Source organism: Bufo gargarizans, chromosome 6 (assembly GCF_014858855.1).
Source record: "Bufo gargarizans isolate SCDJY-AF-19 chromosome 6, ASM1485885v1, whole genome shotgun sequence".
Taxonomy (NCBI): domain Eukaryota; kingdom Metazoa; phylum Chordata; class Amphibia; order Anura; family Bufonidae; genus Bufo; species Bufo gargarizans.
In genome coordinates, this window is record NC_058085.1 from 26,664,120 (window position 1) to 26,687,676 (window position 23,557).

A 23,557-nucleotide genomic window follows, 5' to 3' on the forward strand; every position below is an offset into this window, starting at 1 on the left:
TCATTGGTGGTGCAGTGGTAGCTTCTGATCGGAGCCCCACCAGTGTAAGGGTCCATTCACGCGTCCGCAAAATGGGTCCGCATCCGTTCCGCAATTTTGCGGAACAGGTGGGGACCTATTCATTTTCAATGGGGCCGGAATGTGCTGTCCGCATTTGCGGATCCGCACTTCTGTTCCGCCAAAAAATAGAACATGTCCTATTCTTGTCCGCAATTGTGGACAAGAAAAGGCATTTTCTATGAGAGTGCCGGCGATGTGTGGTCCGAAAAATGCGGAACGCATATTGCCGGTGTCCGTGTTTTGCGGATCCGCAAGACACATGCGGAGGTGTGAATAGACCCTAATTGCGGGGCTCTGATCGGTTACCATGGCAGCCAGGACGCTACTAAAGCCCTGGGTGCCATGGTAATCTCCCTGCTGCTGTGTGTACTATGCACAGGGCACCAGGGAGAGTCTGAAGTCCTATTCACCCTAATAGAGCTCTATTAGGGTGAATAAGACAAGAGATGAAAAGATCCCAGGTTCTAGATCCTAAGGGGGCTTATAGTTAGTAAGTAAAAACAAAAAAACAAGTAAAAATAAAAAACACCAAAATGTGTCACCAACATATTCCGCAGCATTTTACAATTACCCTGATAGCACAGGACCCGTAGAATACTTCACAGCTCCAGCACTGAGGCCCCTGTGGTCTCCTTCAGTCTGTTTACATCATTGCAGCGACAATATTGGTCGGAGCTCCGATGGCGGTATGTATATCACCTGACCATTGAGGCCTAGGATGGTCTATAGCGGTCTCATGCTGTTCATACTGGCATCACTGATGACGTCTTCTATTGGCTGTAGGATCATGTGAATGTGTGACATACCATGAAACTGTCTTGACCTCACACATGTTTCGATCACTATAAAAAGAGAGAACACAACATCTACACTTTATTATCTCCTCCGATGTCTCCTCTTATTATCTCCAGTAACTTTTTAATTTCCATGGGATTTTGTATGATTTTACATTGTCTCATCATCTTTCCATTCAGGTTCCTACAATATAGGATCCGCTCAGTGGATATCTTCTATATAAGATCGTTCTTCTGATTGACCCGTCAAGGATGGACAGGGACAAGATGGCGGAGAGTATAATAAATCTCACCCTAGAGATCCTATTCCGGCTTACTGGAGAGGTGAGAGATTCTGATGCTGTCACATCTTATCTATGTTACTAACAGATGGACATGACTGGAGAGGTGACGGACTCTGGAGATGTATGGAGTGATAGTTATTACTGTCTCTCTCCATAACTAGGACTACACAGTAGTGAAGAAGACCTCTAGTGAGCGCTGTCAGGCCCCTGTGTCTGAAGGATGGGGAAGAACCCTGAGCCCAATCATGGAGCCTCCACCTCACCCCCTGATACATGAGGAAATCAATAGAGAGAAGATCCTAGAACTCACCAACAAGATGATTGAGCTTCTGACTGGAGAGGTGACACTGCTGGGAATGCTGGGACATTATACAGGAACGCTATAAAGGGATCTGGGTGATGACTGTATCATTGTGTTGTCAGGTTCTTATAAGGTGTCAGGATGTCACCGTCTATTTCTCCATGGAGGAGTGGGAGTATTTAGAAGAACACAAAGATCAGTACAAGGACATCATAATGGAGAATCACCAGCCTCTCATATCACCAGGTAAAAGACATGACTAAAGGCGTCCTCTCATTATCTGTATGTGAGGAATTAATTTAGTCACTGGGTGTGTTTCCTACAGTTAAAGAAGAGATAAGAACACCAGAGAGATGTCCCAGTTTTTCTCTTCCACAGGATGGTTCAGAAGAGCATTACAATGTCTCACAGGATGATCAGGTAGATGGAGATACGGTCACATGAAATGACCCCTATAATCTGTAGTAGGCTATGAAGATCTTGCACTCAGTCTTTTTTTTTTATCCACCAGTATTATATGTTTTTTCCTTCTATAATGTGAAAGGTGGAGATCGCAAGATTACAGCTGACCATAGACATTACATGTTTTCTGGTTCTTCTCATAATTTTCTGCCTGTACAGACTTTTAAGATGGGCTCTTCTGTGAACCGCTGCAAATCTTTTGTGGTTGCACAAGAGTGGCACAACAGTTTTCTGAGCGGTCTTCGGCAGGGACAATGCAATAATACAAATGTTCAACCATAGTTGCGCTCGGATTGTCAGCTTGAACATGATCATCAGGAGATAAATGCATCATTATCTTCAGGGGTTTTGTAGTCTTGGGTAGCAATATCACGGATTCCGTTCTAGCACATGTAGATACAAGTAACCCTTCTTAGTTTCATAGAGTATAATACAATATTGGAAGTTGATTATTGGAAATGCTGTATATGATTATTTTCATCAGCACATATAATTCTAACTCACCAGTTTTCTAAAGTTGCGCACAGACACACACAGACACACACACACACACACACTCTTTCATCAGGAGGTAGATTCTGGAGGTCTTCAGAGCTCCCTCACCACCAGCTACTACTCCTTGTCTTCTGTATTTCCCCTTAAACATAGCATGCTGCTAAAGATATCATCTCTACATTATTCAATCAACTGGGAAAGCACATATTTAAATGATGAGCCCCTGAAATGATTACCTTCAGACTAAAGAAGAACAAATCAATTCGAAACTAATCGGATTCAGTAAGAATCTCACAAAAATGTGTCCGCTTAGGGGTGTAGGAAAAGAGCAAGGGAGACCCCATCAGTGGAATAGGTCTCTCTCCACACCTAGGTTCTTACTGGAGTGTGTATATGTGATCTGAACGTACCTACTCTCTTCTTGCCTCGCTTAGGGGTGTAAAAAAGGAGTAAGGGGAGACCTGGAGACCTCAGGAGTGGAAGAGGTCACTCTCCACACCTATGTATGACTGCTCACTAAAGCGAGTAGTCACAAAATCGAGCACTCCTCTGCTATTTTGGAAGAATCCAATAGATCTCCTGCAGCCAGACCACACAGAGACTACTAGACCTGGGACATGTTGGGTAATCTAGATACCTAGAAATTCACCCTAAAATACTTGTGGATCAACCCGCCACCAGAATTTTATGTGCACTTTGAGCCAACACCTCACTCCAATATCCTATTAGATGATAAGACGTGATCTTTACACCATAACATAATAGAGACAGCGGGATCCTGATAGTAGAGATGAGCGAATTTTGTAAAAAATTTGATTCGGTCGGTTCGTCAAATTTTCCAAAAAGATTTAATTCGATCAGAATTCGAGCCTGTATAGTGGTGTAGAACACTGTGCCTTGCAGAAACATGCATAGGGAGTCCGCTGTGGTAGTAAAACAATAATGTGAGTCAGTATGACACACAAATGACAGGCGTCACTCTTCACTTCTTCACATATTTGGTCACTTACGGGGCCAAAGCTGACCAAATAGTTCAAGTGTGAACTCCGCTCAATGTTAGTGCTAGATATGAAGCCATAGTTGCGCTCGGATTGTCAGCTTGAACATGATCATCAGGAGATAAATGCATCATTATCTTCAGGGGTTTTGTAGTCTTGGGTAGCAATATCACGGATTCCGTTCTAGCACATGTAGATACAAGTAACCCTTCTTAGTTTCATAGAGTATAATACAATATTGGAAGTTGATTATTGGAAATGCTGTATATGATTATTTTCATCAGCACATATAATTCTAACTCACCAGTTTTCTAAAGTTGCGCACAGACACACACAGACACACACACACACACACACACACACACTCTTTCATCAGGAGGTAGATTCTGGAGGTCTTCAGAGCTCCCTCACCACCAGCTACTACTCCTTGTCTTCTGTATTTCCCCTTAAACATAGCATGCTGCTAAAGATATCATCTCTACATTATTCAATCAACTGGGAAAGCACATATTTAAATGATGAGCCCCTGAAATGATTACCTTCAGACTAAAGAAGAACAAATCAATTCGAAACTAATCGGATTCAGTAAGAATCTCACAAAAATGTGTCCGCTTAGGGGTGTAGGAAAAGAGCAAGGGAGACCCCATCAGTGGAATAGGTCTCTCTCCACACCTAGGTTCTTACTGGAGTGTGTATATGTGATCTGAACGTACCTACTCTCTTCTTGCCTCGCTTAGGGGTGTAAAAAAGGAGTAAGGGGAGACCTGGAGACCTCAGGAGTGGAAGAGGTCACTCTCCACACCTATGTATGACTGCTCACTAAAGCGAGTAGTCACAAAATCGAGCACTCCTCTGCTATTTTGGAAGAATCCAATAGATCTCCTGCAGCCAGACCACACAGAGACTACTAGACCTGGGACATGTTGGGTAATCTAGATACCTAGAAATTCACCCTAAAATACTTGTGGATCAACCCGCCACCAGAATTTTATGTGCACTTTGAGCCAACACCTCACTCCAATATCCTATTAGATGATAAGACGTGATCTTTACACCATAACATAATAGAGACAGCGGGATCCTGATAGTAGAGATGAGCGAATTTTGTAAAAAATTTGATTCGGTCGGTTCGTCAAATTTTCCAAAAAGATTTAATTCGATCAGAATTCGAGCCTGTATAGTGGTGTAGAACACTGTGCCTTGCAGAAACATGCATAGGGAGTCCGCTGTGGTAGTAAAACAATAATGTGAGTCAGTATGACACACAAATGACAGGCGTCACTCTTCACTTCTTCACATATTTGGTCACTTACGGGGCCAAAGCTGACCAAATAGTTCAAGTGTGAACTCCGCTCAATGTTAGTGCTAGATATGAAGAACCCTGCAGCGGCCCAATATCCTACTATAGCGTGAAAAAGCGCACTCCTTTTACACCATCATCAAATGATTCCACACATTTCAACAGAACCTGTTCTGTTTTACGGTGATACAAGTGGAGCCCTCCTGACAGAGTGGAGAGGGTCTTGAAACCAAGGACGAATCTTAATTTCACTTGGTCACGAGGGGAATAGAGACAAAAAATGAGGGATGGGGGGTGCACAATAGGATAGTACGTTCAACACAAATCTAAATTGATTGAAGGACAAAGGTGCTCACCTTTTAGGGTTGTGCTAAAGATAGGCACAACACTATTGTAGACTTGAAAAATTATAGACCCTTTATTTCAGGAATGCAGCTGCAGAAAGAGTTTCTTTGGGATCGGATACCCAATCCCCCAAAGGATACTTGTAGGAGAGGGAGTTCTGGTCAGGCGCAAAATCACTGGTGAAGCAGGTCTTTAGAGATCAAATCTTCTTTATTTCATAGATAACATATGTACATAAAACAACGTGTTTTGGGGCTCAAAATGTCCCCTTCATCAGGTTATTAGGTAATGAGGAGACCACAGAGTGTTGAGGTGGCAGCAACATGAGGAGACCACAGAGTGTTGAAGTGGCAGCAACATGAGGAGACCACAGAGTGTTGAAGTGGCAGCAGCATGAGGACACCACAGAGTGGCCTAGTGACAGAGTGGGGAGGTGGGGAAAAAAGCCTAGCTAGTATCAGCACAAGATGGTGGGTAGCAGTAGGAGCACCTTGCAGCAGGTGTGTGGCATAAGGCGGGTGGCAGCATCAGAATAGTAGCTGAAGCAGATAGCCAAAAGAAACGGCTCTCTTTTGGGTGTGGCGCCATGGATAATTTAGTCTGATGCATCAGGCACCGGTGTGTGGAAATACTGGCTTATCCACGCCTGATTCATCTTCACAAAGGTAAGTCTCTCCACATTTTAGGTGGAAAGGCGAGTTCTCCTTGGGGTAACTATGGCCCGCACCGCACTAAACACCCACTCCGATGCTACACTACTGACCGGGCAGGAAAGCTTGTCCACGGAAAGCTTGTCCAGTTGCAGCCACAAATCAAGTTTAGCTGCCCAGTAGTCCAGGGGATATTTAATGTGGGGTGGCAGGGTGCAGTCCAAGTATGCCGCCACCTGCTGGTTCAGGTTCTTAATGTCTAGCTGCTGGTGAGTAGTTTCTTCACTACGAGGGTGAAGAAAACTGCTAATCAGAGACTCTAGACTTAAGTTGCTGCTGATGGAGCTGGTACTGCTTCTGCTCCCCCAACGTTAGTGCAGAGGGCCCCTCCCCGGTCAGACCCTCCTCCTCCAGTTCAGCCCCCACTGTGCTCATGTGGCTGTGAGATGTAGGCACCACGTCTCCTGTCCCCTGGCCAGCCAGATTTGTCAGCATCTTTTCCAGGACATTAAACAGTGGAATGACGTTGTTCATCCCGTAGTGCAAACAACTGACAAATATAGTGGGCTCCTCAAAGTGCCTGAGCAAATGGCAGGTGTCATATATGCGCTGCCACTGGCTGACATCGAAGTTTCACAAAGGAGTACTTCTGTCCGCCTGTATCATCAAAAAATCATTTACGGCCTTTCTCTGTTCATATAGTCGGTCCAACGGTTGGAAACGTTGCATATCAGCTGATGTTGGGGAGCGCCATTCTGGCTTTGCAGCTCAAGGAGGGTGTGCTTTGCAGTGTACAAGTGGCTGAAGTGCATGCAAAGTTTCCTGGCTATTTAATGTCTTTCAGATGGGTGGAAGGAACCACTTTACAACCAGAATGAACACATGCGCCATACAGGGCACATGGCTCAGCCCTCCTTGACGCAGCACCGACACCATGTTCTTTCCGTTGTTGGTGACCATGGTTCCGATTTTGAGTTGGCGAGGAGAAAGCCAGGATTCGATTTCTTGATGGAGGACGCGGAGCAATTTCTCCCTTGTGTGACTCCGTTCACCCAGGCAAACTAGGTGCAGAACAGCGTGACACCGCCGTGCCCTGCACATGTGGTATGCTGTAGGAGCACTCTGAATTGTCCCTGTAGTTGAGGCTGAGGACACAGTGGAAGATGAGGAGGCAGAGGCGGACATTGGCGCAGGACCAACGGCTTGAGAACGTGGAGGCGGCAGTGGCGTCACCTGGCCAAGTTGCTGGTTTGGCTGGGCAGGAACCACATTTACCCAGTGGAACATATATTGTCCTTGACTGTAGTTACAGCTCCACACATCGGCGCTTCCATGACTTTTAGCGGACACAGACAGGCTCAAGGACTGGCCCACTTTTTGTTCAACATACGTGTGCAGGACTGGTAATGCCTTTTTGGCAAACAAATGATGACTTGAGACTCTCCACCTTGGCTCAACACAAGCCTTCAGATCTCTGAAAGGTGAAGAGTCACTACTTGGAAAGGGAGGAACTGCAGTACCATCAACTTGGCCTGGAGCACGTTCAGCTTCTGCACCGTAGGATGAGTGCCCACGTACGGTTGTCTCTTTGCAATAGCTTTGGTGATCGATTGCTGATGAAATACATGACTAGGAGAACGAGGAGCAGGAGCATCAGGACCAGTAGATGATGACAAGGAAAGACCGCTTATTTGGCTGAGGTGGTGGAGCCTTGCAGGCTGGACCACTGCACCAGAGCCACGGTTTTCCCAGGCCACTTTATGGTGACGCTGCATGTGTTGACGCAGGGCTGTGGTGCCAACATTGGCACCCTTGCCACGCTTCATCTTCTGCCCACAGATTCAGCAAATGGCCATGTTCACCTTCTCCGGCGGCTTGAAGAAAAACTGCCACACCACCAAGTATAGCATTCCCCCCCACCCCAACACTCCATGCTAACTGTCTACTAGCACTGCCTCCATGGACTTGTGCACCGCTATTTTCCGGGCAGGTAGGCTCCTGCAAAGTTGGTGGTCTATCCCAGGCACGTTTGGCTCCCGACCTTGCACTGCTGCCACCCTGCTGACTCACAGCCACGCTACCACCTTACTGGCTCAGCTGCTGCCTCACACACAAGCTGCCACCCTGTTCTTCTGATGATGATGAAGCCCCTTCTTCACCTGGCTCCCAAGTACGATTGGCTACATCATCATCCACTACTGTATGCAAGTCACTGATGTCCCCCTCAACAGTCTCAGAGTCAGCAGCCTGACCGATCGCAACACCAGCTCCCGCGCAACTCTCATCATCACTGCTTGCCGCCTACTGGAGGAAGCGGCCGATGTCTCCTCCAGATCTTGGCTGGGATGTAGCTCATGACTGTCCTCCAAAAGCTCATCCTCGATGAAAAGTGGAGCCGAGCCTACAGCATATAATACTTCTCCCTTGCTCATGAAAAAGTGCTAAATTATTATTGAGGACAAAGAGGATGATATTGTGGACTGAGGGAAATATGGGGGGTATTAATATTACGGAAGGCACTGTTAGAGGCATTATTAATACTGGTAAAACAACCAGGGCATTATTATTGCTGGGTCCACTATAAGGGGACATTTAACTACTAGGACACTGTTAGGAACCTTACAGGCTCTTTATAGCTATAGGGGTTTAGATGCTGCAGGTTTGTGTAGTGATCAGCGGCAGTGTACTACAACCCATTCAAACTTATTATGGGGAGGGTGGGGGCCCTATCCAAAGTTTGCCCTGGAGCCCTTAGAACGCTAGTAACCGACACTGTGTTCTCTCTTGTCTTTATACTATATACAGTGATAATCAGGGTGTTCTAGTAGTGATAGATTATCAGTTCTCACCTCCTGTGTTCTCCCCTGTCCCTTATACTAGGTACAGTATCTTCATGCCTGCAGTCATTCCAAAACCGGTAGACAGAACAGGAAGACAGTATTAAAGGGTTTATTCAGGAATAAGTAATGTTTTACATGTACCCGCAGCCTCTACTACATACCTGCTACCCTTGGCACTGGTTATGTCTGCCAGCTCCTGTGTGTCCATCTTCCAGTAAATGTTGTTTGCTTCCTCGCCGTCACAGGCATGGTCACCTGCTTTACTACAGCCAATGACTGGCTTTAGTGGTGATGAGTTTCTTGTGGACATGTTACCCCTGAATCCAGTCATTGGCTGTAGCACAGAAGATAATTATGCTCTTTTCGAGGAGGAGGTACACAAGCCATGGACCAAAAAAACTTTTTCTTACCGGCTTCACAGCCCGGGCGGCCAGCATGGACAACTGGTGCACAAACAATGTAATGTAATATATACACAATATAATGTTAGGGATGGAATATAAGGGCTACTCTCCCTGCATTGCAAACTGGTTGGAATAACAAAGCAATTAGATTGGATTTATACTGGAGACCTGCAGATATTTGGGGCAGATAACTCCTGCTGTCCGGTCATTTTTGGTCGTCTTTTCAGGTCATATAAAACCTTCCACACGACTTCTCCAACTGTCTGATGATTTCTACAATTTCTCTTTCACAGCTTGTGAATCCGGGTGAAGATTGGAACAATATTAATCCTACAGAGACAGATGTGAGGGATGATGAGCAGAGGACAGAGGACATTCCTACAGATAACCGCCCAGGTGAGTAGTAAACACCAAGTAAAGTAGAGAAGACTCACAGATTCAACTCCTCTACTGGATGATACAATTTTATGTTATATTTTTAGGTTCTCTCTTCTGTCAGTTTTTTTGCGTTATATTCACCGATTCAGCTAAAATTCAAATTAAATATGGAAGGAAATGTGACAGCGTTATAGGTGATATACAGTATGTATATGATGTATATAGTCCATCCTCAGGAGAGGTCATTAATATCAGATCGGCGGTGGATTCAACTCCCGGCAGCCTTGTCGGTCAGATGTAAGGAGAGGACAAAGTGCTCTGCACACTCTTAGGCCTCTTCCTGGCCATGCGATGTGATGTTCATCGGTCATATGGCCTAGGCACAGATTAGTCCCATTCGAGTGAATGGGTATGATCTGCAATGCCAAGCACTGCTACTATTCAACAGACGGCGCTGTGCTTGGTAAGCTGTGAGGAGGCTTTGTATTAACTGGAGCTCCGGTGAGCACTGAGGCTTCCTCAGACAGCTGATTGGTGACCTATGCTGAGGGAAATCTTTAAATAATTTGCAAATAATAAAAAACGGAAACAAAATATGCAGAACATCTCGCTTTATTCAGTATTGAGTATGAGAGCCACGTGCATAAATACATTCACTTACACGCCTTGGAATCCTACCAATGAGGTTACTAATGATTGTCTGAGGAATGTTCTGCTGAATGCATTTGGGCAAGCAAATCATCAAGATCTGTTGCTGCTACCTACAGTATCTCACAAAAGTCAGTCCACCACTCACATTTTTATAAATATTTTATTCTATCTTTTCATGGGACAACCCTGAAGATCTGACACTTTGATACAATGTGAAGTAGGGAGTGTACAGCTTGTATAACGGTGTAAATTTGATGTGCCCTCAAAATAACTCCACACAGCCACTAATGTCTAAACTGCTGGTAACAATCGTGAGTACACCCCTAAGTGAGAATGGCCAAATTTTGCCCAAAGTGTCAATATTTAGTGTGGCCACCATGATTTTCCTGCACTGCCTTAACTTTCTTGGGCCTGGAGTTCACTAGCGTCACAGCTTCACGTCTATTTTGAAAAGACAACATCTGGATATGACGCCGAGCATGTGCACTCAACTTCTTCGGTCGACCAGGACGAGGCCTGTTCTGAGTGGAACCTGTCTTCTTAAACCACTGAATGGTCTTGGCCAACGTGCTGCAGCTTAGTTTCAGGGTGTTGGCAATCTTTTTATAGCCTAGGCCATCTTTAAGTAGAGCAACAATTCTTATTTTCAGATCCTCAGAGAATTCTTTGCCATAGGAGCCATATTGAGCTTCCAGTGAACAGAATGAGAGAGTGTGAGAGTGGAACCTGTCTTCTTAAACCGCTGTATGGTCTTGGCCACCAGCAATTGCAAGCTGCAGCATGATTATCTGGTCCCCTACACCAGATGCTTATTCACATCCTCCTCAATGGACATCCTCCTATCCCCAACAAAATCAGAGCACATTGTTGCTTGCACTTTTTCTACCCCCTTATATATGTGCAAACTGAAGCATTGCCATGTTGTCTTATAGAGGGACTTTCATGTTTTTTCTTTTTTGTTTGTTTAGATAAATACCTTTTCATTGCGAGTACACCCCCCCTCCCCCCCCCCCCCCCCCGCTGATGCTGCCACCCTGCCTGTGTTTTTTCAAATATCTCTCCTACGCCCCGCTGTGCCCCCCTGCAGTTTTTCTGCTTTTTATGTTAAAACTGAGCATTGGTACAGGGAGGAGGAGACGCCAGGGTTTCCCAATGGGCGTCTCCTTCTCCCTGGCTGTGCCGCGATCCAATCACAGAGAAAAGTGTCACAGCCAGGGAGAAGGTGAGCTTTTTATTTTCCTGGCTGTGACGCTCTCCGCTGTGACACTCCGCAGTTACTTTTATTCTACAGGTCAGTACGAATCCGGCAATACCTTATATGTATAGTTGTTCTTACGTTTTGATAGTGATCAAAAAAATTTCAAAGTGGGAAAAAATCTGTTTTAGTTGTTTGTCGCCATATTCTTTGTAAATATGTGTATGGAACTGTATGGGGGCTAATTTTTTGCGGGGCGATATGAACTTTTAGTTGATACCATTCTGGGGTGTGTATTACTTTTTTATCACTTTTTATTATTATTTATTTTATTTTTTTGTAGAAAATGAAGCGACCAAAAACGGCAAATCGGCCGTTTGCATGCTTTCTTCCGTTTTGCTGTTTGCCATATATTTTTATACTATAGGTGTTTTATTTTTTATTTTTTTAGTTCTTTTATTTTTATTTTGGGAAAAGGGGGGTGATTTGACTGTTTATGTTTTTATTTTATTCGTTTTTTTAACTTTTTTTAAAACTTTTTTATATTTCCTATAGGGAACTATAACAATCAATCATATGATTGCTATTATAATAGACTCCAATGCACTTGCATTGGAATCTATTATGATTTCACTACTTTCCTATGGAGCCCTAGGAAATACTATGCAGCAGCCTCCTGTCATTCATAAAGACAGGGGTTGCTGCCTACACGCTCCGGCTCCTCCGATCGCCACACGGGGAGCCGGAGCACAACCGAAAGCGAAAGCTTTGGTTTTCAGCGCACTCAGATGCCGTGGTCAGGATTGACCACAGCATCTGAGGGGTTAAATGTCCGCATTACTGCCGGTTAAGGACATTAGCAGCGGGTGTATGTAAAATGCAGCCGGCTATGGCACCCGCAGCGGGCAGGAGTGGGCACCATCTTTAAATATATGCCCCATGACATACATGTACGTCATCGGGCGTGAAGGGGTTAAAGCTGATGAGCTTGGGCGAGAGAAGCTTCATAGATCAGTTGGTAATCTGCATCAAGCAGCAAGTTTCCTTCTGGATTTCTCTCCTCTACAACTGGACAGAGTTGCCAGTGACAATGGCAGGAACATTATGGCTGCACTTTATTTGGGGGAAATAACCCCTGTTCCCTGCATGGCGCACATCATAAATTTATGGTGCATCAATTTGTGGAAAAGTAACGTGACTTGCAGACGGTGTTGGTCATGTCCAGGGGACTGTCCAGCCATTCTTATGTGGCTAAAAAGCCCTTCTGAACGTGAAGTGACAAAATGGTCTGCCTTTGTACCGTTTGAATTCCACCTTACATATGGTGAAACGTTGCTATGAGCAGCATAAAGAGATTAGTGATTTACATGATGCATGAGACCACCACAGCAGAGAGCATATGTTGAGCACAGGCAGTGGCGGCTCATCAGGGCCATGTGTCGCATACTCAACCCCTTCGAAGAGGCCGCCAGAGTAGGGACAAGCATTAACATGGCATCACCCTGATATTTATATTTGTACTAATGCTCACGCTGATGCAACAAGGACTAGCGGAAGAACAACAACCTCCACAGCTTTCTGGGGATCCTGTAGCTGATAGGAACCTGGACGGATGAAGTCGCATAAAGGAGGAAGTGGAGAAGGAGAAGTTTGTGGGACAAGGAGACATGGTGTTTTCTCAGGCACAGCTAGAGAAGGAGGTTGGCACTAGTTATGATAGATATGCTGATGATGACTATGACATTGGCCATGACCAACCATTGCAGTGGGGTCTTAAAGAACTGGGTCCATATGCATGCTGGTGAGCATGACAAACTGCATGCTTGGTTGCCTACATGCTGGCAAGCATGCGGTTAGCATCAAGCAAAGTGATGACTACTGGATAGCCATACTTTTAGATCATTGCAATCAAAGCGAAAAGGGGAGAATGTTTTATTAATACCTGTCACCTGCAATTCTGTCCAGGAGTCCCATCTCCAACCTGGCTGAGTCAGAGACCTCCCTCCCTCCTCTCTGGTGGTGCTACCGCTACAAAAAGTCTCATAAGGCACAGCAGCAGCAGCAGCCAATTTAGTTTTCCCCTTCGCCTATGACAGCACCCATGGAGAGACTGCCTCCTCCTCAGGACAGTAAACAGGAACCGCTTTAAAAGAGGGACCACCCCCTCTACCTCCAGTTCTGTTTCCTGTCCTAAGGGGACAGGAGGGAATTTGTGAACAACAAAGGATTGCATAGAGCTGCAGGCGCCCCGTCTATGTAAAGAGTATTTAAAGGGCTTTACCCATGTGGCGTAAGTCTACTTTATACGCTGATATGTCTGGGCCTCTAAAACTCACCAACCCGCTCCATTCCTTCTCGGCCCAGGAGGGTTTTCTTCCTTCCTGGACGTCTGTGGACATCTGTGGCCGTTTCACATGTCCGGCTGTCAGCCTCTCGCCCGAAGGGGGGTCTGAGCAGTGACGCACTTCCAGGGCGACAGTAGAGGGAAGCATGCACAGTAAGCCGGAAGTGGGGGGAGCCGGTTTGCGCGCCTGGTAGAGAAAAGTCCAGCCAGCTCACTGCCTTGCTGGGTTAAGAAGCAGGCAGTTCCTCCATTGGAAAGATTTTGTGTCTGAATATGGAGCAGTCTCAGCGTGCAGAAGCCACTGAAACCACCAATTATACGCCGGTACAATGGTTGGGTAAGAGGGGTGATCCCCCTATATGCATGTTGTAGTTTACTCATGGGGGTCATCTTCTATGCCTAGGTGTCTAAGGAGTCTAGTAAGGTCTCCAGATCTAAGGACAAGGGTTGTGCTGTATGTAAAAAGAAGCTACCCTCTGCTTGGGCAAAGCTTGTGTGAGCAAGTTAATGGAGGAGGAAGCTTCATCCCTGATGGGCAGCATCAAGCAGATGATCCGAGAGGAGGTTAAGGAGTCGGTTAGCGGTCTGCTAAAGAGCCGTCCTAGTACCTCTACAGCTGCATCTAATCCCCCCTATAGCGACAGTGATGTACTTTCTGTATTGGAGGAAGAGGGAGAATGGCTTTCATTGGATGAAGCCGCTTTTTCATGCAGAGATCATTAATTCCCTAGTAAAAGTAGTAAGAGCTACTATGGATTTAGATGGCCAAAAGCCGCCACAGTCTGTTCAGAACTCTATGTTTGAAGGTCTGAGCCCTAAAAGAAGAAAGGTCTTTGATGTGCATAAGAATATTCAGGCTGTTATTGCTAAAGAATGGAAAAAGCCTGATAAGAAGTTTTTTATACATTCCTCTGTTAAGCGTAAATACCCCTTTGATAAGGAAGTGACTCCCTTTTGGGATAGAGCCCCAAAGCTAGATGCCCCTGTTGCCAAAATAACTAATAAAGCTGTGCTTCGCTTTGAGGATATGGGTTCTCTAAAAGATCCAATGGATAGAAGGGCAGACATTTATTTAAATAAAATTTGGGAAGCCACGGCAGGGGCCTTTAAAACGGCTATTGCCGCTACTTCGGTAGCTAGATCCCTTAAAGCATGGATGAAGGTGTTGGAGGATCACATAAAAGGGGGTACCCCTAGGGAGCAGTTGTTATCCTCGTTTCCTACTTTTTATAATGCCCTAGATTTTATGGAGGATGCTTCGGTGGACTCTCTTGGATTATCGGCCAGAGCTTCCTCTTTATCCAATTCTGCCCGTAGAGCTATCTAGTTAAAAAGCTGGAATGGGGATTCTACAGTAGCTCCAAAGCTAAGCTTTGTGCCATTCCGTGTCAGGGGGAATTCTTATTTGGCCCAGTCCTTGACGATCTACTTCAAAAGGCCTTGGATAAGAAAAAGAGCTTTCCTTCCACCAGTCAGCAGCCCCCTAAAAATTCCTTCTGCCCCAGGTTTAACATAGAGGGTTTCAGGGGAATAGAGAGGTCTAGACAGCATGCGGGAGCAGCATAAAAGTCAAAAGGGTTTCTTTTTTCTAGGCCAGAGGCCTCAAAGAAACAGCCCCAACGACGCAAGGCCTCCAGTGGGCGGTGGCCTGTCTCACTTTTTCATGTCAGTTGCAAAAAATCTCCAACAGCCCATGGATAAATTCGGTTATAAGGGAAGGCTTAAAATTAAAGTTTCAGAAGCTTCCGGTAGAAAGATTTGTGATTACAGATTATAGTTCAGACCCCCAAAACAGGCAGCCATCATTTCAGTGTTTTTTTTTCCCCTGTTAGCAAAAAAAGTATTGGTGGAGGTTCCAAAGCAAGACGAGACAAAAGGATTTTACTTGACTCTTTTTCTTGTAAAAAAAAAAGCTGAATGGTTATTTTCTTAGAATAATAAACTTAAAGTGTCTGAAACATTTTCTGGTGTACAAAAGATTTTGGATGGAATCCATCAGGTCAGCAGTGAACTATCTCTTCCCAGACTGTTACATGGCCACAGTGGATCTCAGGGATGCATATTATCATGTTCCTATCCATCCCCACCACCAAAAGTTTTTGAGAGTAGCAGTTCACCTAGTGAACAGGATCCTCAATTTCAGGCCCCTCTCTTTGGACTGTCTCAGGCCCCAAGGGTTTTCACGAAGATCATTGCGGAAATCATGGCTCATGTGAGAGAAAGGGACTTACTGATCATTCCCTATCTAGACGATTTTCTTCTCCTCGCCCAATCAGGCCACATCTTGGAAAAACAGTTTACCTGGTTGAGGGAGGTTCTGGACAAGCTAGTATGGGAGAGAAGCATAGAAAAGTCTGGATGTGAGGTTTCATCTATCAACCCAGACATTGATTTCTCTGGAGTGGTGGATGAATCTACAGAATTTACAGAGGATTGTTCCTTGGCACAGAGATGCAGGCCTCTCTTTGACCACGGACGCCAGCCCTTTCGGTTGGGGAGCCTCTTCTGCTGCAGTAGAGTCTCTTCTACTGCCGGGGACTTGGGACTTCGGTTCTTCAGCCCAGTCTCAAAATGTCAGAGAACTGAATGCTATAAGATTAGCGTTGACTCCAATCATCAAGGGCAGAATTGTCAGGATCTATTCAGACAATATAACAGCAGTAGCCCATATCAACAAGCAGGGTGGTACCAGAGCTCTGAGTCTTACATCACTTAGCCACTAGATTTTCAATCTAGCGGAGAATTCTCTCATCTTTTTCTGCTGTACATCTAAAAGGGGTAGACAACGTAAAAGCAGATTTCCTCAGCCATCATCATCTCTGACAAGGCGAATGGTCCCTACATGAGGGGGTTTTCAACAAGATTTCTGCCTTATGGGGTGTCCCGGAGATAGACCTCTTTGCCACCAGGTCAAACAGAAAAGTGGGGGGGTTCTTTTCTCTGTCACCGAGGGAACAGCCGAGGGCTGTGGACCTGTTCTGAGCTCCACAAAATGTGAATTGCCACCCCTTGGGTTCTTCCAGTATTCCGGAGACTTTAAGCTCAGGGTCCAATACTTCACCCAGAAGTAAAGAGCTTTCACTTGACTGCCTGGCTACTGAGAGTGAAATTTTAACAAGAAGGGGTCTCTCTGATGAGGTTATCACTACTGTGTTGGCTAGGGAAGCACTAAAGCCCGCCCATCAGAGGCGTTGACGGCACCGAACACATTGCCGGGCAGAAGCCTCCGCCTGGCAGTGTGTTGTTGTAAACAAAAGAGCCATGCCCTGCGCGATCTAGCGCAGGGCAAGGGAGCGCATCGGAGCATTAAATGCTCCGATGCTAGCTTCAGGGGTGCTGCCTGGGTGAAAATAAGGGTATGTCCGGAGGGCTTTTTGCAGATTTACCAATGGACCAGTGGATGTTCTAGAGCAGAGATGCTCAACCTGCATTCCTCCAGCTGTTGTAAAAACTACAACTCCCACCATGCTATTCTGTAAGCTGATAGCTGTAGGCTGTCTGGGAATTATGGCAGTTGTAGTTTTGCAACAGCTGGAAGGCAGGAGGTTAAGCATGCCTGTTCTAGAGGCTCTAGATATTACACTTGTGTTAGAATTCTTACAGGAAGGTTGGAGGAAAAAACTTAGGCCTAGTACTTTAAAAGTGCAGATTTTGGCCTTAAGTGCCTTGAATTTAAATTTGCAGGTCATCCCTGGGTAAAGAGGTTCATTACTGCAGTTTCTAAACTATCCCCATTTTTTAAGGATAGGATCCCTCCCTGGGATTTAAACTTAGTTCTTTCAGCATTGACTTCAGATCCTTTAGAGGCGATAGCTAGCATTTCCCCCAAGATGCTCTCCCTAAAGCTGGCTTTTCTCCTAGCTATTACCTCTGCTAGGAGAGTTAGTGAGTCTGCTGCTCTTTCCATTGACCAGCCTTATTTAAAAATATTGGAGGATCGGGTGGTTATTACTCCTGATCCTTCTTTTTTTTACCAAAGGTGTCTTCCGCCTTTTACCATTCCCAGGAGATAGTTCTACCCTCTTTCTGTGCTTCTCCAAAAAATTAGAAAGAATCAGAGTCTAATTGTTTAGACGTGAGGAGATGTTTAATTTAATATTGGCAGGTCACGCAGCCCTGGAGATCCTCCTCCCGTCTGTTACTTTTTTTCAGGGTAGGAAGAAGGGCTCTGTTGCATCTTTCCAGACAATTGCTAGATGTATCAGACAAGCTATTTCCTTAGCGTACTTATCCAAGGGAGCTATTCTGCCATCGGGGTTCGGTGCTCACTCTACTAGTTCAGTCTCTACTTCTTGGACAGAGAGGGCCTCTCCTTCTATAGAGCAGATTAGTAGGGCTGCCACCTGGAGCTCCCTTCATACTTTTTTCAAGCACTACAGGCTTCAACTGCTTTCTAATAAAGGCCTGGGTTTTGGCCGTAAGGTTCTTCAGGCTGTTGTCCCTCCCTAGATTAATCTTGCTTAAATCTCCATGGGTACTGTCATAGGCGACGGGGAAAAATGAGATTACACTTATCGGTAATCGGTTTTATTTGAGCCTATGACAGCACCCGGCTAATTTCCATCCCCCCCCCCCCCCCCCAAAAAAAAAATATATCATATTAGCATGTGTCTTAGTTCTTGGAAAAGGATTGGAGGTAGAGGATGTGGTCCTACTTTTAAAGAGGTTTCTGGTTCCTGTCCTGAGGAGGAGGAGGCAGTCTCTCCATGGGTGCTGTCATAGGCTCAAAGAAAACTGATTACCGGTAAGTGTAATCTCATTTTTCTTAATGTGATCAAAGTTTTTTTAAGTGCTGTGCCAACCTGACGCATATCAGCAAAAGCATAAGCATTGCCTGAACAACAGGGTTCAGTTTCACCTGGAATGTGCCCTTTCTTCTGCACATAGCCTGTCCCCTGACTCCATGGACTTCTGGGAGGGAGATTGTAACAGTGGCTGGAACTGGCCCAGTTTGATATGTGTACTGTCTTCTCCAGCCTCCAGTGCAGGGCATTCAGTGTGGCAGGTGGCATCGTCACACACCTCCAGCTGATGCCAAGGAGTAGATCTGCCATAGAGTGATACACAGATTGTCAGGCCAATAGGAGCAGGGTTGATTCTGGTCGAATTTATTTGTTCTCTCTTCTGATTGATTCTTCTGAATTACACCTGAAATGTATTTCAAGAAATTGGTCTCTCTAGTGATATACTTTTCATAATCTTTGGATGGTGTGTACAGTATATATGAGTCGCAAGCACTTAAAGGAGTTGTCTCATCTGAGACAATAGGGGCATATCACTAGGATATGCCCCGTTGTCTGATAGGTGTGGGTACAACCGCTGGGACCCGCACCTATATTGAGAATGGAGCTGGCCAATGGTGGCTGGAGGACTCTGGTCCGGCCACTACCAAGGGCTCTCCCCATAGAAGTGAATGGGAGCGCACCGCGCATTACCGGCCTGCGCTCCTATTCACTTCTATGGGCCTGACTGAAATAGCCAAGCCAGTGCTGTGCATGCACAGTGCACCCTCCACCACTTTTGGAGCTCCGTTTAGGAGATAGGTGCGGTTCCCAGCGGTGGGACTCACACCTACCAGACAATAGGGGCATATCCTAGCAAATTGCCCCCGTTGTCTCAGATGAGCCAACCCCTTTAATATAAATGCACAAAAAAAGGAAGACGTTATGATGTGGGCCATGCAGTTTGTTTACTTGATTGTGACAGGACTGAGATTTGGAAAGACCTGGCGCTATATGTAGTTGTGTAATCGGGAAAGGCTGCAGGATAAGGCTACATTCACACAACAATGAAAAATTGCACGCAGCTGTTTTTAGAATGAATTGAAGTCAATGGCGCTATTCACATGGCCATTTATTTTAAAGGCCAGTGAATAGTGTTTGTGAAAAATAGGACATGTTCTATTTGTGGCCATTCTCACTGCCAGATGGACCCCATGTAAATCAATGGGACTATTTTTATTGGTCATTTAGACAGGAGTGCATCCATGTAATGGCCATTAAAAATGGGCACAATAGTGGAAAATGGCCTTTTAGGGGTTAAAATAAAAATAAATTGCCTTATCTGCTCACACACACAAGGCAGTCTCTCTTGGTGCTGAAGGACCTGTGCTACCAACGTGATGACATCACCATGCTCTCACAGCATTATTGCTTAGGAGCACATGGTGACATCATCCCACTGAGAGTGTAAGTGCTTTAGCACAAAATGAAGATAGACTTTTCTCTATGTGTGCAAGTGGATGAGAGGAGTAATTTTTTTCCCCATAAAAACAAAACTCTGAACATTATTTACTGATGTGGGCCACCCTGGGGCACATTATTACTAACTAGGGCCACTGTGGGGGACGTTATGTATACTGCAGGGGTTGGTAATGAAATAAAAAAAAGCTAATAAAAATAATCTAAATCATCATTAAATAAATGCAAAATGTCCAGATGACCAGGAAAGGGATGCAAAAAATGGTTGAAAAATGCCATGAAAAACTGAGTGTGTCAGATTTTTATGGCCATTTTTTCACATGTAAATGTAGCCTTAAGAAGTCATACAAAAAAGTATCACCACTGAACACCAGATATTTGTCTGCTGCTGGGAAGAGCATGATGTGCTCAGTTTTACTTTTTTAACTTTATTCACAGTACAGGAGCTTCACTGATGTTAAGGGGACACTAAGGAACAGCACTACTGCAGGGGATGCACAAAGGGGGCATAACTACTGTGTGAGGGCACTTAGGGGGCATAACTACTGTTTGGAGACATGAAGGGAACATTCTACTTAGTGGGGGCACTTAGGGAGCATCAGCACTATGAAGAGGGCACTAAGTGGGAATTCCACTGTAAATGGGACACTGGGGGGAGATAACTATTGTATGGGGAACAAAGAGGGAATTCGTTGCCTCTTGTCCAGTGCTAGTAAATGTTTTATTTATATATCTTTAAAATGACTGATTGGGTGGGGGTTGCAGGGAAGTTGCTCAAGGTGGGAGCCAGCGTTTTCTAGTTATGCCCCTCGGTCTACTATTAGATTGTGGTCTGTTTGGCCACTACTGTTTTAGTCAATTGATACTTGAATTTTGTGCCATGCCTTGTAATTTCTGTGGATTTATTTTAATTGGAAAAGTTATAAAACTTCAATACAATTTTAATGTTATTCATCAATAATAAAATGTGTTTTATTCTTGGCAGATGACTGTACCAGGAACTTCGAGAAACATCTGGTATTTTCCGATTTTGAAGTAGATGATTGTGGTATCACACGAGATACATTGGAAGAGCATGCCAATATACAAGATATACCCTCATCCAATCGCAGCAACAATGCATCATTTGATTCTTTTAAACAGGTCCGATCTTCTGATTCATCACAATTTGCAACAGGAGTTAAACATCAAACAGCTCACATAAAAGAGAAGCCATTTTCATGTTCAGAATGTGGAAAATGTTTTCGATTTAAATCAGCTCTTATTGTACATCAGAGAATTCACACAGGGGAGAGGCCATTTTCATGTTCAGAATGTGGGAAATGTTTTCACGATAAATCAGGTCTTGCTATGCATCAAAGAACTCACACAGGGGAGACACCATATTCATGTTCAGAATGTGGGAAAAGTTTTCGATTTAAATCAGCTCTTGTTGTACATCAGAGAATTCACACAGGGGAGAAGCCATTTTCATGTTCAGAATGTGGGAAATGTTTTCACAATAAATCAGGTCTTGTTATGCATCAGACAATTCACACAGGGGAGAAGCCATTTTCATGTTCAGAATGTGGGAAATGTTTTCACAATAAATCAGGTCTTGTTATGCATCAGAGAACTCACACAAGGGAGACGCCATATTCTTGTTCAGAATGTGGGAATTTTTTTCTCCAGAAATCATCTCTTGAGGCCCATCAGAGAATTCACACAGGAGAGAAGCCATTTTCATGTTCAGAATGTGGGAAATGTTTTAGACAAAAATCGGAACTTGTCACACATCAGAGAATTCACACGGGGGAGAAGCCATTTTCATGTTCAGAATGTGGGAAATGTTTTAGACAAAAATCGGCTTATGTTGTACATCAGAGATTTCACACAGGAGAGAAGCCATTTTCATGTTCAGAATGTGAGAAATGTTTTAAGATGAAATCAGAACTTGTTAAACATCAGAGAATTCACACAGGAGAAAAGCCATATTCATGTTCAGAATGTGGTAAATGTTTCAACCATAAATCATCTCTTGGTAAACATCACAAAACCCACATAAAAGAGAAGCTATCTTCATTCTTAGCCCGTTAGTGACCTCCCTTATGTGTTTTTATGGTGGTCACTTACTGGCATTATTCCATCAGATACTTATTTTTACAGTGAGATAAAACAGATCCTTGCTTTCAGTTACCAGAGGTAGCTGAGGGCTTGGATCCATGATTGGGAGACTGTGAGATCTCCCCAAACAAACATAGTCTCCTGTATTGAATTAATTTTTTTTTGTTTGAACATTAAAATTTTAGACAGAGACAGAAATGTTGCGACAGTATGAAAGACATGCCATAAATAAATATTTCTAAAGTATTACATCCTTTTGAGTATCTCTTCCAAATCCTGCCATATATGGCAAAAAATAAAATAAAAAAATGGATGTCCAGCAATCAGCGTGGCATTAGAACACAATATTGTGATATATGAGAACCCTTTACAAAGAGGAAGAGGGAGGGAAAGGGGGGGGAGGGGGCAAGGGCATGTTACACTTGAAGGGCGCCCAGAGTTCCTTTTAAAGAAGAAACAAGGGACCAGGAGGTATATTGAAATGGTTTACCATCTCCGATATTTTGGAGGGGCTAAAATGTGTAATAAGAAAAGTTTTCCATTTTGGAATTTTTGTTATGCCTTTCCACCTCCATCCGGTTATGCCTCAACAGTATCTTCAATTGCAAGACTACTGTTGATATATCCGGCATATGACCAGAAAGCCAATGATGTAATAGGTCTCTCCAGCAAATTAGAGTTAAGGAAAAGAGGTACTTTTTGTGAGCGAGTGGATTGGTGTGTTGGTAATCGAATATAGTGAAACAAGTGTTTGAGGTTTAAAGGGGAGAGAGATCAACCAGTGCGTTTTAATATACATTATCAGTTTTTCCCAGAATTTCGAGACCTGGGGACATGACAAAATGCCATGCCAAAAATCTGTAGCCACTGTTTTGCATTTAGGGCAATGGGTGATGCGATCTGGGAAGTTGGGAGAGGCTGGAAAGTTAAATCCATATATGGCGTTATGCATCATTTTAAAATAAGATTCTCGCTATCTCTCATTTATGACACAGGAGCGGACGTTTGCCCACCCTTCCAAGATTTTGTCCCTGATCTCATCATCCATTGTGATTTGTTCCCATTTGCAGAAAAGTTTGGATGGTACTGCTTTCGTGAAATTTCCAGACATGGTTCTGTACAGACCCGAGAGTGATACCATTCGTGAAGAGCTACCTACTATGTCATCAAAGGTGTTTGTGGTTGCTTCCTTGGAGAGAATTCGGACCTTATGTTTTAAGAATCCCTTTAAACACTTGCATAATATGCAGAAAATGAGAATCTGGTAGTTGGTGTCTTTCCTTCAGTTCCCTGGGTGACAACCATCGTTTCTCCCCCATATGCATCAGATGCTCCACCATGACTATGCCCCTGGATTTCCTGTCCCTAGAAAACCTTTCATGTTTCCCCTGGGGAAACTCCAGGTAATTCCATAACAGCATCCCTTTGGACATTGAGTGAGGAAGTCGAAATGTTTTCCTGATTTATTTTCCAAGCCACCACTGTGTCCCTTATTAGCACTGAGTTTTTTACCTCTGGAGGGAGAGCAGCCCCCAAGGATCTACCAAGTTTAGTTCTAGGTCTCTGTTGGAAAACTGGTCTGTGTCATGTATCCAATCCATTATGTGTCTCATGAGACATGTGATGTTTTATCCCCGTATATTTGGAAACTTCACTCCACCCTCCGGCTTCCATAGCATAAATTTTTGTAGTGATATCCGGGGGTGTTTACCCAACCATATAAATTTACTGAAGGCCCTGTTGACAGTGTTGA

General features: G+C 44.5%; 1 protein-coding gene and 2 long non-coding RNA genes across 3 annotated transcripts in view; all 3 read left to right on the plus strand.

Moving 5' to 3' along the window:
- LOC122940491 overlaps nt 1-1,359 on the plus strand; it is a 48,693-nt gene extending 47,334 nt beyond the window's left edge. Inside the window, exons 2-3 of the long non-coding RNA XR_006390315.1 lie at nt 1,035-1,178; nt 1,300-1,359. This is a non-coding gene — a long non-coding RNA (uncharacterized LOC122940491). The remainder of the gene's footprint in view (nt 1-1,034; nt 1,179-1,299) is intronic.
- Nucleotides 1,360-1,436: 77 nt separating this feature from the next.
- LOC122940523 lies at nt 1,437-1,827 on the plus strand. The gene is made up of 3 exons (XR_006390348.1): nt 1,437-1,479; nt 1,562-1,685; nt 1,765-1,827. It is a non-coding gene; the product is annotated as an uncharacterized LOC122940523 (long non-coding RNA).
- A 7,372-nt stretch (nt 1,828-9,199) lies between these two features.
- LOC122941902 (oocyte zinc finger protein XlCOF6.1-like) lies at nt 9,200-22,050 on the plus strand. Its single transcript, XM_044299400.1, has 2 exons — nt 9,200-9,329; nt 20,687-22,050. The coding sequence occupies exons 1-2, from the start codon at nt 9,200-9,202 to the stop codon at nt 21,775-21,777; spliced, it is 1,221 nt and encodes a 406-aa protein (XP_044155335.1). The 3' UTR covers nt 21,778-22,050.
- The last annotated feature ends 1,507 nt before the right edge of the window (nt 22,051-23,557 follow it).

Excerpts from the sequence above, each read along its gene's own strand:
- LOC122941902 (XM_044299400.1), top strand. The coding sequence starts at position 9,200 with ATGATTTCTACAATTTCTCTTTCACAGCTTGTGAATCCGGGTGAAGAT. Across the intron at positions 9,330-20,686 it reads TCCTACAGATAACCGCCCAG|ATGACTGTACCAGGAACTTC; the intron begins GTGAGTAGTAAA and ends TATTCTTGGCAG.